We start from the raw sequence: 15,433 nt of genomic DNA, 5'->3' as shown, positions 1-15,433 counted from the left end.
TACAATGCATACAAAGGAACTGGAAGATATAGCCAAGGCAAAGGAAAAAGATAAGTCTCCAGATGACATAAAAGAGTTGAGACAAGTAATCATATATGTTCCAACAAATCTCCTTAATGAATTCAATGAGACGGTTAAAGAGATTAAGGATATTAGAAGACACGAAAAATAGTAGATCTTAAGGGAATGAAAGACACAATAAGTAAAATTAAAAATACACTGGAGGTACTACTCAGCCATAAGAAGGAAAACAGTACTAATACATGGAGTAACATGGATGAATCTTGAGGACCTTATGTTGAGTGAAGCAAGCCAGGTATTGAAGGACAAATTCTACACGACTTCTCTGATATGAATTAAGCAAATTGAGCCATCTCAGAAAGCTAGAGTCTGGAAGACAGGTTTACAGGAAATAGGGGGGGGAGAGGAAATTTGTGAGCCAACACCCACATGGGCAAAATCTATGATAAGGAAGAGGTAAGTAGTTGTGCTGTGAAAGGTCTATAGAGAGTACAGGGATACTCCCTACACAGGAATATAGGGACACTATTGGATTGGGCTGTGCAGGCTTGATGGAGGCTAGTGTTGGGAGGATGGGTCAGATGGTCCATGGAATTGGGGGGAATATGGGGAGAGCAGGTGAGCATGGGGGATTGGCAGGTACCTGGTTGAAACTATAATGTTGAGAAAACTCTTTAGACAATATAATAAGGAAGGGTTATTTGAGTGGGGTGCATTTGGCACAGGGTACACCTGGGGCACACTTTTAGGGAGTGTGTGAGTGTTCATCTTGTCATAGTGTGTTATTTCAGTGGGTGGAGACCCATACAATGAGGAGGAAGGTGTTGTACCTCCATCCTGGGAAGTCCTGATGTTCTCAAACAGAGGGAAGGGTGTCTCATGAGAGCATGGGTGCCTCCTAATTGGGAAGGATAGATTAGTGTGTCAAGCCCTCAGCATTGTTGCAAGCATCTATGAATCTTGTCCTGCAAGCAGTGAAGCTTGGTTGTCATTGTGGGACCCAAGAGGAGGGGGAAAGAGGAATAGAACAGAAGGAAGAGGGGCAATTGGGGGACAATGGAAGTGTTCTGCATGATCATGCAATGATGGATACAGGCCATGTTAAATTTCACCAAAAATTTATAAAAATGTATGGTCTAAAATGTAAAGCATTGTGTAAACTACTGACCATGGTTAGTAGCTATGTTTCAATATTTGTACATCAGTTGTAGCAAATGTAACATCCACATGTAAAAAGATCATTGTTGGGGAAGGAGGAAAAAGGGAAGGATGTTTGGTATATCGGAATTTCCTATATTTTGTATGACTTTACTGTGACCTAAAACTTCTGTGAAGACATAATGGAATAATAAAAAAAGGAGGTAAGACATTGAGGAAGAAATGGAAGACTGCCTTGTTAGCGTACATACAGGACAATGACACCTATTACACTGATAAAAGTCAAAATGTCAAAAAAAATTTTAATATTTTTCTTTTTTTAATATCCCACTTTTTAAACTTTATTTTAGTTTTTCTAAATTATTATGTGTTTTATTTCTCATGTTTAAACCTCTCATTATTTCATTTTCCTATTAACTGAATTTGGCAATATATTAGGCTTCATTTTTTAATAGTTTTGGATCACAAAGGGGTTCAACTATAGCAGAGGAGCAGCATTGGTGTGGGGTGTCATTGACGGGGGATGCATGTGAAAGAGTTTGCCTATGTATGTATATAGAGAATATAGATACATTTGGATGTGCGTTGAGTATTGGCACACTGGGTAGAGATTCACACGACAACTTAGGGAGTGTTGGGTTCCCATTCTGGGCAGCTCTGCCACTTTCCCTAATGGAACAGCAACAATCCCCCATGTGCAAGGGCAATGACCAGTGAAGAAGATTGGTCCAAGATTGATACTGATGACTATGCTTATTAGTCTGCTGTGCCTGAAATTTCAGCTTGGCCTACTGTTGCAGGGTGCCTAACAGTTACTTCCTGAGAGCCTCCATGTTGCTCAGTTGTGGCCACTCTCTAAGCCAAACTCAGCATATAAATAAATTACCTTCCCCTCAGCATGGGACATGACACCGGGGATGAGCCTACCTGGCGCTGAGAGATCACTACCAAGCACTGGCTGGTGATGCAACTAGAAAAAGACCTTCAATAAAAGGGGGAAATGGTAAAGACAAATGAGTCTATATGGCTAAAAGACTTTAAAATAAGTTGAGAATTCATCAGAGGGGTTGCACTTATGCACATCTCAGCAGGATCTCAAGACAGCCAAAGTAGATACAACCCCAGATAGTGGTGCTCCTGAGGGCTATGGATATACCCAGGTCCTATGGTCATGGCACATGACTCCAGAGTTCAATCCCTTGCCAGTGGGCCCTATTTTGGAATTGGTACTCCAGAGTGTGATGGAGTTTACTCAGATGTGAATTCTCTGCACATGCCTCTTCTGTCCCTTATAGTGAGTCTGTGGTTGGCACTGGAGTTGGTGTATGCCCAGAAGACTTGAATATCTGGGCTGTCCATGTGCCAGATGGGCCCTGAACCTCAGAAGTGTTGCAGCACCTACTCTCCAGTTTGTTGGACTTATCAATGTCAGCTGACAGGGAGGTAAGGATGGACAACCACCACACCAAGGAACTGAAAGAGTCTATAGCTGTGGGCATGAGAGTCCCATCCACCAACCATGTGGGGTCAAAGAATCCTCTCAATTGAGAGGTGGAGTGGGTATCGCCACCCCAGGGTCCTCAGGATGGACAAATAAGATATGGATTAGAGTGGACTTATTGGTATTCTACTACAGAATTATTGTGACTCTAGCGATGGAAGAAATTATATCATTGATGTGGAGACAGTGGCCATGGGAGTTGCTGAAGGCAGGGAGAGGGAAAAGAAGGTGTGATATGGAGGCATTTTTGGGACTTGAATGACATTGCAGGGACAGATGCAGGGCATTATATATCCTACCATAACCCACTGAATGGACAGGGAGAGAGTGTAAACTACAATGAAAACTATAAAATGTATTCATCAGTTGCAATGAATGTACCACACTAATGAAAGAAATAGTTGATTTGGGAAAAATGGGAGGTGGGGGGGTGGGCATATGGGAAATTCCTCTATTTTTTAATGTAACATTTTGCATGATCTATGTGTCTTTTAAAAATAAATAAAAATATATCTAAAAATACACTGGAATGAGCAGATGTAGCTCACGTGGTTGAGTGCCTACTTCCCATGTACAAGGCCCTGAGTTCAATCCCCAGTACCACCTAAAAGGAAAACAACAACAACAACACTGGAGGCATATAACAACAGATTTGAGGAGGCAGAAGAAAGGATCAGTGAGTTTGAAGACAAGGCCTCTAAAAGCAAACTTGTAAAAGAGTAGATAAAGAAAAGATTGGAATAATTGAACTAGGTCTCAGGAAACTAAATGACAGCAAGAGACTCGCAAACATATGTATCATGATATCTCAGAAGGAGAAGAGAAGGAAAAAAGGGCAGAAGAAATATTTGAAAAAATAAAGGTAGAAAATTTTCCAACCCTATTGAAGGACATAGATACATGTGTCCAAGAAGCATAGTGTATTCCCATTCAAATAAATCCAAATAGACCTACTCCAAGACATGTAATAATCAGAATGGTAAATGTCAAAGACAAAGAATTCTGAGAGCAACAACAGAAAAGTGATGCATCACATACAAAGGGTACCTAATAAGCTTAAGTGCTGATTTCACATAAGAACATGGAGGCAAGAAGGCAGTAGTATGACAGATTAAAGATACTGCAAGAGAAAAACTGCCAGCTCAGAAACATATCTGGCAAGACTGTCTTTCAAAAATGAGGGCAAGTTAAGGATATTCAGAGATAAACAGAAATTGAGAGAGTTTGTAATCAAGAGACCAGCTTTGCTGGAAATACTAAAGGGAGTAATACAGTCTGGAAAGAAAAGAGGGGAGAGAGAGGCTTGGAAGAGAGTCTAGAAATGAACATTATATAGTAAAATTAACTAAAAGTGTAAAAATAGCAGCGAAAATAAAATATGACAGATAAAACCCAAGGCCAAAATGAGTGAAGAACTGCCTTTACAGTAATAACATTTCATGTTAATGAATTAAACTCTTCAATCAAAGGACAAAGACTTGTGGAATGGTGAGAAAGTATCAGCCACCTCTATGGTGTCTAAGAGATGCATGTTAGACCCAAATATATCAATAGACTGAAATTGAAATGCTTGAAAAAGATATTCCAAACCTGTAGTACCAAAATGAAGAAGAAAAAAAAAGCTAGGTTAGCTACAATGGACTTTAAAAGCAAAGCTGTTATTAGACAGGAAAGGACATCATATATTAATAAAAGGGACAATTCACCAGGAAGAAATAGTAATCATAAATGTATATGCACCTAACCAAAAAGCCCAAATTACAGAAGACAAACACTGGCAAAACTGAAGGAAGAAAGAGATGTCTTTACAATAATAGTTATAGACTTCAATATACCACTCTCAGCATTGGATAGAGCATCTGGCCAGAGGATCAATAAAGAAATAGGTAGCTTGAATAAGATGATAAATGGACTAAAAGTAACAGACATATACAGAATATTGCACCCCAAAACAGCAGGATATACATTCTCAAGTGCTCGTGGGTCTTTCTCCAGGATAGACCATATGTTGGGTCACATAGTGGATCTCAATAATTTCAGCAAGATTGAAATTATAGAAAACCTTTCTCTGATCATAATGGAATAAACTTGGAAATCAACAACAGGTGGAAAAGGGAAAAAATGCACAAATATATGGATATTAAAGAACACACTCAAATAATTAGTGGGTCAAAGAAGAAATTGTGAGAGAAATCAATAAATATCTTGAGACGAATGGAAACATGAACACAACATATCAGAACCTGGGGGATGTAGCTAGTCAGTGCTGAGAGGGAAATTTATAACCTTCAATGCTTACATTATAAGAGAAGAAAGAGCTAAAATCAATGACCTAACTACACAGCTGGAGGAACTAGAAAAAGAACAGCCAACAATTCCCAAAGCAAACAGAAAGAATAAAATAATAAATATCAGAGCAGAAATAAATGAAATTGAGAACATAAAATAGTAGAGAATTGACATAACCAAAAGTTGGTTCTTTGAGATGATTAACAAAATTGACAAAGAGAAAAAAGGAAAGATGCAAATAAATAAAACCATAAGTGAAAATGGGGACATTAATACTGACTGCACAGAAATAAAAAAGGTCATAAGATGATATTATGAACAACAGTATGCCAGCAAACTAGACAATGTAGATGAGATGGAAAAATTTGTAGGAACATATGAACAACCTACTCTGACCCCAGAAGAAATACAACAAACCAATCACAACTAAAGAGATTGACAGAGTCATCAAACAACTCCCCAAAATGAAAAGCTCAGGTCCAGATGGTTTCACTGGTGGGTTCTACCAAGCATTCAAATAAGATTTAATATCAGTCTTACTCAAAGTCTTCCAAAAATTTCAACAAGAAGGAATGCTACCAAACTCATTCTATCAAGTTAGTATGACCATAATATCAAGGTAAAGATATTATGAAAAAAACCTTACAGACGTATTTCTCTAATGAATTTGGATGCAAAAATTCTCAACAAAATATGTGCTAATCAAATCCAACAACACTTTAAAAGATTTATTCATCATGATCAAGTGGGTTTAGTACCAGGCAAGCAAGGATGTTTCAACACAATGAAATCAATCAGCAAAATACACCACATTAATAAATTAAATAGAATCACATAATCCTTTCAATTGTAGCAGAAAAGGCATTTGACAACATACAGCAGCCTTTCTTGATAAAAATACTACAAAAGATAGGAATTGAAGGAAATTTTCTCAATGTGAAAAAGGCCATACTCAATGGTGAAAGACTTAAACCTTTCCCACAGAGATTGGGAATAAGACAAGGATGCCTGCTGTTACCACTGTTGCTTAATATAGTGCTAGAGGTTCTAGCTATAGCAATCAGGCAAGAAAATGAAATAGGCATACAAATCAGAAATGAAGAAGTAAAACTTTTGCTATTTGCAGATGATATGATCCTATACCTAGAAAGTCCCAAAAAACTACAACAAAGTTGCTAGAGTTAATAAATAATTTCAGCAGAATGGCAGGATACATGATTAATACCCCCAAATCATTATTGTTTCTATACACTAGTAATGCACAATCTGAGGAGGAAGTCAGGAAAAAAATTCCATTTACAACTGCAACCAAAAGAATAAAATATTTAGGAATAAACCTAAGGATGTAAAAGCACTTGTGTTCAGAAAAATACAATGCATTGAGAAAAGAAGTTTATTTAAAAAGTCCTAAATATTTCGAAGAACATTTCGTGCTCATGGACTTGAGTATCATTAAGATATCAATTTTACCAAAATTGATATACAGATTTAATGCAATCCTGATGAAAATTCCACCAGCACTTTTTTTTTTTTTTTTTTTAAAGGTTTATTTTTTATTTATTTAATTCCCCTCCCCTCCCCCCGTTGTCTGTTTTCTGTGTCTTTTTGCTGCGTCTTGTTTCTTTGTCCGCTTCTGTTGTCGTCAGCGGCACGGGAAGTGTGGGCGGCGCCATTCCTCGGCAGGCTGCTTCCTCCTTCGCGCTGGGCGGCTCTCCTTATGGGTGCACTCCTTGCGCGTGGGGCTCCCCCACGCGGGGGACACACCTGCGTGGCACGGCACTCCTTGCGCGCATCAGCACTGCGCATGGGCCAGCTCCACACGGGTTCACGAGGCCCGGGGCTTGAACCGCGGGCTTCCCATGTGGTAGACGGACGCCCTAACCACTGGGCCAAAGTCCGTTTCCCACCACCAGCACTTTTAAAAGAAATGGAAAACACAAATATCAAATTTATTTGGAAGGGTAAGGAGTCCTGAATAGCCAGAAACATCTTAAAAAGGAAGAGCAAAGTTGGAGGACTCACTTCCTTTCTTCAAACCATATTACCTAGCTACATTGATAAAAACAGCATGATACTGGCATAAAGAAGACAAATAGACCAATGGAAACGAAGTCATGGTTCAGATACAGATCATCACATCTATGGTCAAGTGATTTTTAACAAGTCTGTCAAACCCATCCACCTGGGGCAGAACTGTTTATTCAACAAATGGTGCTAAGAGAATGGCATATCCATATCTGAAAGAAAGAGGACCTCTATCTCACACCTTACATAAAAATTAACTCAAAATGGATCAAAGACCTAAATATAAATGCTAGAGCCATAAATATCCTAGAAGAAAATGTAGGGAAACATCTTTAAAATCTGGTGGTCGGTGGTGGATTCTTAAACCTTACTGAAAGCATGAGCAATGAAAGAAAACACGGATATATGGAACTTCCTCAAACTTAAACACTTTTGTGATTCAAAGGATGTCATCAAGAAGGTGAAAATGCAGCCCACTCAATGGGAGAAAATATTTGGATATTGCATAGCTGATAGGGGTTTGCTTTCCATGGTGTATACTCAACAATGAAAGAGCAATCCATCCAATTAAAAAACAGGCAAAAGACCTAAATAGACATTTCTCCCAAGAGGAAATACAAATAGCCAAAAACACATGAAAAAATGTTTAATATCACCAGTTATTAGGGAAATGCAAATCAAATGACAATGAAATATCATTTCACACTGTAAGAATGGCCTTTATTTAATAAAAAAAAAAAAAAACAGAAAACAAGTGCTGGAGAGGATGTGGAGAACTAGGGACATTACTTTACTGTTAGTGGGAATATAAAATTGTGCAGCCTCTGTGGAATACAGTTTGGTAGTTCCTCAGGAAGATAAATATAGAATTTCTATATGATTCAGCAATTCCTGTCCTAGCAATATATCCAGAAGAACTGAAAATTGTGATATGAACAGACATTTTCACACCAGTGTTCATAGTGGTGTTATTCACAATTGACAAAAGATGTAAACAACTCATGTCCATCAACTGATGCGTGGATAAATAAAATGTGGTGTGTATATGTATATAATGTGTATATGTATGTAATGTATATATATATAATGGAATTCTATGCTGCTATAAGAAAAAATGAAAGTGGGCCACATGATATCATGGATGAACCTTGAGGACATTATGCTAAGTGAAATAAGCCAGACATAAAAGAATAAATATTGCATGGTCTCACTAATATGAACTATATTAAAAAAATAAACGAATGAAGTTAAAACTTAGATTATATGTTATTAGTAGATAAGGAGCAGGTTGAGAAGGGGTACTGATGCTTAATGTACATAGAATTTTTAATTAACTTGACTGTATAAGTGTGGCAATAGATAGACTTAGTGGTAACACATTATAGTGAATAGAACTAACACAGGATTGCAGGTGATAGGGAGAGTCTAGGGATGTAAATGTCAATTGAAAGAAAGTTAGAGGATAATCTAGGGACTGAATAACATAGTGAACCCAGAGGCGGATGAGAATTGTGGTTAATAGTACAAATACAAGAATATCCTTTTATGAACTAGAACAAATGTGCATCACTATTGCAAGGTAGTAAGAAAGTGGAGAAATATAGGGAAAATATAATTAATGTAACCTATGGACTAGAATCAACAGCAATACTTTAATATTCTTGTACTGATGCCAGAGATGTACTGTTAATAATTGGATGCTATGGAAAAATATACCAAATGTACACTATAAATTATAGTTAGTGGTAATAGTTTGATGATATTATCTCATATTTTGTTACAAATGTTCCAAACAATGTAGTGTGTTGGTGGAAGGGTATTGTATGGGAATTCCACACATTTCCACGATTGTTTTGCTAGTTTGAAATTTCTCTAATAAAAATATATTTAAAAAACTGAAAGAAGAAGTGGATATCTCTACAATAATAATTGGAGACTTCCATGGATCACTCACATCATTAGAAAGAACAATCATACAATAGATCAACAAAGAAACAGAACTTTAACACTATGATAAATGAGCTAACATACATATACAGAATACTAAATCCCAAATCGGTGAGTTATACATTCTTCTCAAGGGCTCATGGATCTTTCTCCAGGATATACCACATATTAGGTCACAAGGCAGGTCTCAATAAATATAAAACAGACAAAATTATACAAAGCTCATAATGGAATGAAACGATGGTCAAGGGCAAAATTCACAAATGTGTGTAGACTGAACAACATACTCCTAAACAATCAGTGGTTCAAGGAATAAATTGTAAGTGAAATGAGTAAATATATTAAGATGAATTAAAACAAGAACATGACTTATCAAAACATTTATAGCACTAAATGCCTATATTAAGAAAGAAGAAAGAACTAAAATCAAAGTAGTAACTGAACAACCGGAGAACCTAGACAAAGAACAGGAAACTATTCCCAAAGCAAGCAGAAGGAAAGAAATGATAAAGATTAGAGCAGAAAAAAAAAAAATGAAATTGAGAACAAATAAACAATCAACAAAACCCAAAGGTAGTTCTTTGAGAAGATCAATAAAATTGGTAAACCCTTAGCTAGACTAACAGAAAAAAAGAGAGAAGATGCAAATAAATGAACATCAGAAATGAAAGGGAAGTAATGACTGATCCCACAGAAAAAAAAAGGACCATAAGAAGATATTCTGAGAAACTGTATGTGAAGAAAGTAGACAATCTAGATGAAATGGACACAATCCTAGAAATGCCCAAGCAACCTACATTGATGCTAAAAAACTACTATAACTTAGCAAATCAATCACCTTTAAAGAGATTGAATAGTCACCAAAAATCCCCAACAAAGAAAAGTCCAGGATCAGATGGCTTCACAGGTGAGTTCTATCAAATATTTCAATACTGCTTCCAAAACATTTCCCTTCTCTTCCAAAAAAACTGAAGAGAAGGGAAAAGTACACAAAGCATTTAATGAAGACAACATTGCCCTAATACCAAAACCAGATAAAGACAATACAGGAAAAGAAAATTACAAACCAATTTCTCTAGTGAATATAGATGCAAAAATTCTCAACAAAATATTTGCAAATAAAATCCAAAAACATATCAAAAGAATTATACACCATGACAAAGTGGGATTTATTCTTGGTATGCAAGGGTAGTTCAACACAAGACATTCAATTAACAAATTGAAGGGGAAAAACCCACATGGTCATCTTGATCAATGCAGAAAAGGCATCTGACAAAGTCCAGCATCCTTTCTTGATAAAAACACTTGAAAGATAAGAATAGGAGTAAATTCCTCATTGATAGTCAACATCTTACTCAGTGGGGAAATGTTGAAAGCTTTTTCTCTAAGCTCAGGAACAAGACAAAGATGCCCACTGTCACCACTGTTATTCATCATTGTGCTAGAAGTTCTGTTTGAGTAATTAGACAAGAAAAAATAATAATAAAAGGCACCCAACTAGGAAAAGAAGAGGTAAAATTCTCACTATTTGTAGATGAAATGGTCCTATATTTAGAAAATTCTGAAATGTCTATGACAAAACTACTTTAGCTAATAAACAAGTTCACCAAATTGGCAGGATACAAGATCAACACGCAAAAATCAGTAATGTTTCTGTCCACTCGTATTGAACAATCTGGGGAGGGAATCAGGGGGAAATTCCACTTACAATAGCAACAAAAATCTCAAATACCTAGGAATCAATTTAACCAAAGAAATACAGGACCTATCTTCAGAAAACTATAAAACAATGCTAAAAGAAATCAATGAAGACCTAAACAAATGGAAAGACATATGTGTTTATGGATTGGAAGACTAAATATGGTAAAGATGTCAATCCTATCCAAACTGATTTATAAATTTAATGCAATACCAATCAAATTTCCAACAGTCTACCTTACTGAAATAGAAAAGACAATTATGAAATGCATTTGGAAGGGAGAGTGTATCCCAATAGCCAAAAGCATTCTAAAACAAGAAGAGCAATGTGGGAAGAATTTCACTGCCTGGCCTTGAAACATATTACACTGGTCAAAACAGCATGGTATTGGCATCAAGACAGGAATATCTAACAGTGGATAGAATTGACAGTCCCATAATAAACCCTCGCCTCTATGGCCAAGTGGATTTCAACAAACCTATCAAGTCCATGTTAACACAAAAATCCAGTCTTTTCAACAAATGATGCTGGGAGAAGTGGATATCAATAACCACAAGAATGAAAGAGGACCCCTATCTCACTCTCTATACATGAATCAATTTAAAATGGATCAAAATCCAGGACCATAAAACTACTGGAAGAAATGTAGGATCATAGATTTCACCCATGTAGGCATCAGTTCACAACCTTCCTCTCTTCACCAATTTCCTGTAAGCCTATCATTGGGGGAAAGTGTAAACTACAATGTAAACTATTATCCATGCAGTTGCAGCGGTGCTCCAAAATGTATTCACCAAATGCAGTGACTGTACCACAATGATGAAAGAGGTTGTTGATGTTGGAGGCGGGGGGGGTATATGGGAACCTCTTATATTTTTTAATGTAACATTTTTTGTGATCTATGTATCTTCAACAAAATACAATTATAAGTAAATGTAGGAAAACATCTTAAAGATCTTGTGGTAGGTAGTGGTTTCTTGGACCTTACTTACAACCAAAGCATGAGAAATGAAAGAAAAAAATAGATAAATGGGACCTCCTCGAAATTCAACACTTTTGCACCTCAAAGGATTTTGTCAAAAGGGTAAGAAAGCAGCTGACACCACAGGACAAGGAATTTCCAATAAGGGTCTAATATCCATGATATATAAAGAGATGATATAACTCAACAATAAGAAGACAAATGACCCAATTGAAAAATGGGCAAAGACTTGAATGGATATTTGTCCAAAGAAGAAATACAAATGGCAAAAAATGTTCAATATCACTAGCAATTACAGATGTGCAAATCAAAGCTAAAATGAGATATCATGTCACACCTTTTAGAATGGCCACTATTAAAAGACAGAGAACTATAAATGTTGGAGAGCTTGTGGAGAGATAGGAACACTTATTCACTGTGGATGGGAATGCAGAATGAAACAGCCAGTGTGGAGGATTGGCAGTTCCTAAAGAAGTTGAATATAGATTTACCATGTGACCCAGCAATACCACTACTGGGTATATACTCAGAACTGACAGCAGTGACATGAACAGACATCTGCACACTGATGTTCACAGAAGCATTATTCATGATTGCAAAAAGATGGAAACAACCCAGGTGTCCATCAACCAATGAATGGATAAACTGGTGTATACACACGATGGAATATTATGCAGTTGTAAGAAATGAAGTCGTGAAGTATATGACAACATGGGTGAACTTGGAGGATATTATGTTGAGTGATGCAAGCCAGACACAAAAGGACAAATATGGTATGACTGTGTTATTATGAACTAAATACATCGTGTAGATCTCATGGAGTTAATAACTTGAACATGGGGCACCAGAAAATAATGAGGTCACAGAATGCAAAGCTGAGGATTAACTTGTGCAGAATTGGAAAATATGATGCATGTTAATCTTTGGAAATGAATAGAAAATATGAAAGCACAACACAATGTTTGTAACTAGCAATGCTGTTTTATAGGTATGACAGTGGTTGAAAGGAAAAGTCTAAGGTCATGTATTTTACTAAAAGGAAAGCTAGAAAATGTAACTGGGACTGTATAGCATAGTAAAACCTCATATGAAATGTAAATGTGGGTGATTTTCCATATATAAGACTGTTTTTCTTTGAAACTCAACAAATGTATATTAATGTTACAAGATGTTAATATAACAAAACAAAACAAAAAACTATTATGCTTAGAGAAAGAAACCAGACACAAAATAGTACATACTGTATAATTCTATTTATATAAAATGTAAATATGGGGGGAGAGTGGGGGTATATGGGAACCTCATATTTTTTAGTGTAACATTTTATGTGATCTATGTATCTTAAAAAAGATAATAAAAAAGGAAATTAAAAATGTAAATATATATCCATTTATAAAGATAAAATTAGATTAGTGGCTATGTAGGGTTGGGAAAGGATAGAGGAATTGAGAGGGAGGTGGCTGCTAAGGGGTGTGGAGTTTTTCTTTTTGGAGTAATGAAATTGTTCTAAAATTTTTTGTGGTGACGAATGCACAAGATTGTGATTATACTAAAAACCACTGATTATACATTTTGGACAGATTGTATGCTATGTGAATATGTCTCAATAAAATTGCTTTTTAAAAAATGAAAGCCACAGTGTGTACACAAAGCAGATAAGTTCGAGTTCAGAGCCAAGAAAATCACCAGGGACAAAGACATTACATAATGATAAAAGGGTAAAATGAACCAAAAAGGCATATCAGTTTTAATGTTTATGCACCAAACAAGAGAGCTGCCTAACACATGAAGGAAACCCTGATAGAACTAAATGGGGAAACAGGTAAATCTACAGTTATGGTTAAGACTTCAACACCACTTTCTCAGTAACTGATAGAAGCCATTAGACAAAAATGTCAGCAAAGCATACAGAAGAAGTGAACACCATTGACCAATAGGATCTAATTTACATTTATAGAATATTTCATCCCACCAACAGCAGAATACATATTTTTTTCATGGACACATGTGACCTCCATCAAGAAAGACCATTTCAAGGGTCATACAACAAACCCTAACAAATTTAAAAGAATTGAAATCATACAATGTATTTTCTCTGAAGACAATGGAATCAAAATGGAAATCATTAACAGAAATATAACGGAAAAATTTCCAAACTCTTGAAAATTAAACAACTCACTTCTAAAACACGGGATGAGTTTAGAGGCCTCCCTTTAAAATTCTGTGACTAATTCTGTCACCTAGCATTGCCAGTTGTGCAAATCTCCCTGAAAGTGATAAACCTTGTCCATTTGTACTTGAGTAATATAAATCCACGTTTAAGCTATGCCAGGTATTTGTAGGAAAACCAAAACTAATATTTGTTGAGCCCCTTCTATAAGTTACGCTGGTGTTGCCCATTACAGTTTAGTCTTCATAACCCTACCACAGCGTTCACTCTCATCCTGGTACCTGTGCTGAACTACAGGGATAGGAGCTGAAGATATCTGAGAAAGTGGTAAATGTTGGAGGGAACTTTAAGGAATTCAGAGTGGTCAGAGTTGAGGAACTTTGTCAGAGATGAGAATAAAGAGATTGGGTCAAGAAGGTTCTCAAGTGACTTGGTAAGGAGTTAACTCTCAGAGGCAATGGGAGGCACTGAAAATATTTAAGCGGGGGAATAACAGATTTAGATGACCAGTGAGAAAGTATTGAAGGGGGAAGAAGCTGAAGGTGAGAAGCTCAGGGATTGTGGGCGTGGCAGTAACCCTCTCGGAAAGTGGTGAGGATTTAGGCATTATGACCCTTTTACACATGGGAAATGGAACCTCCAAGAAGGAAAACACAGCAGATGCTTTACAGAATTGTAACGTCATAGGTGACAAAGCAATCATACTGTAAATTATATATTGCATAGTATTTAACAAAATAACACAATTAACTGAGTTAAGGAAGGCAACATGCCTACCACACTTAAATAGGAACATTTAATGCTATTTCACCCAGATAAGTGCACGTAGAGTAATGCCATTAAGATGAGGAAAATGAGCATCAGAGAGGGGTTTACCCAGGTTACCAGCTTTAGCTACAGAGCCACACAAACCCTTCCCCCACGGCCCCGAAGTGCCCATTGCCCTGCAGGTTCAGGCAAGAGCACTCCCGGGCACCTCTGCACGCGCCTACCTGCTGAAGTTGCAGGTGCGACTGCTCAAAGTCCACCTGGAAGAAGTTGCCCACGAATGGGAGGCTCCAGGGCCCAGGTGGGTAGTTCTTTGGGCGCCGCCTCTTGAGGAAATCAGCAACACACAGAAAGGCGACGGCACCCAGCAGGAGATGCTTGAGATGGAACCCTGCCCGGAGGGAGCCTAAGGCAGCGAGCAAGACTCGGATGTCCATCTGCTCCCCTTTGTTGGAACACGACTGTCACCTCCAGTCTCGGGTCACTCTCTTTTCAGGCCAGCCCCACCTCTCCTCCCATCTCCGCCTCCGCCGCGCCCACCGACAGCCGCGCTTCCAACAACGTCCTGCTTCTCCCGCTGCACCAAACCGGCTCCCAAACCGAGCAGATCCGCCTGCCTGGTTACTTCGCGGGGCTCGGCAGGGCCGGCGGCAGCCGCTGGACTCAAGGAGGACCCGTACCGAAGCCTGGGAGATGGTTTTGGAAAAGTCAGGCTAGGAGCGTGTTTCTTTTCTCCTTTGAAAGCCCTTTTTTCTCTGAAACCGTTAGTGCTCTTGGGTTTATGGTTTTAATGCAATTCAAAGAGTGCAACACACAGGTTCCCTGTTTTTGAGTCATCTCCTCACACAGTTCTTGAAACTGTGCCTGGTCAAT

General features: G+C 37.6%; 1 protein-coding gene across 1 annotated transcript in view; it reads right to left on the bottom strand.

Moving 5' to 3' along the window:
- LOC101440653 (cytochrome P450 2J2-like) overlaps nt 1–14,997 on the bottom strand; it is a 48,915-nt gene extending 33,918 nt beyond the window's left edge. The window contains exon 1 of the mRNA XM_058304717.2: nt 14,785–14,997. Within this exon, the coding sequence (XP_058160700.1) occupies nt 14,785–14,997 (213 nt within the window). The remainder of the gene's footprint in view (nt 1–14,784) is intronic.
- Nucleotides 14,998–15,433: the final 436 nt, after the last annotated feature.

This window comes from Dasypus novemcinctus, chromosome 9 (genome assembly GCF_030445035.2).
Source record: "Dasypus novemcinctus isolate mDasNov1 chromosome 9, mDasNov1.1.hap2, whole genome shotgun sequence".
In the NCBI taxonomy this organism is placed as follows: Eukaryota; Metazoa; Chordata; class Mammalia; order Cingulata; family Dasypodidae; genus Dasypus; species Dasypus novemcinctus.
The sequence above is the reverse complement of the archived record's forward strand: the minus strand, read 5'-3'. Positions and strand labels throughout refer to the sequence as shown.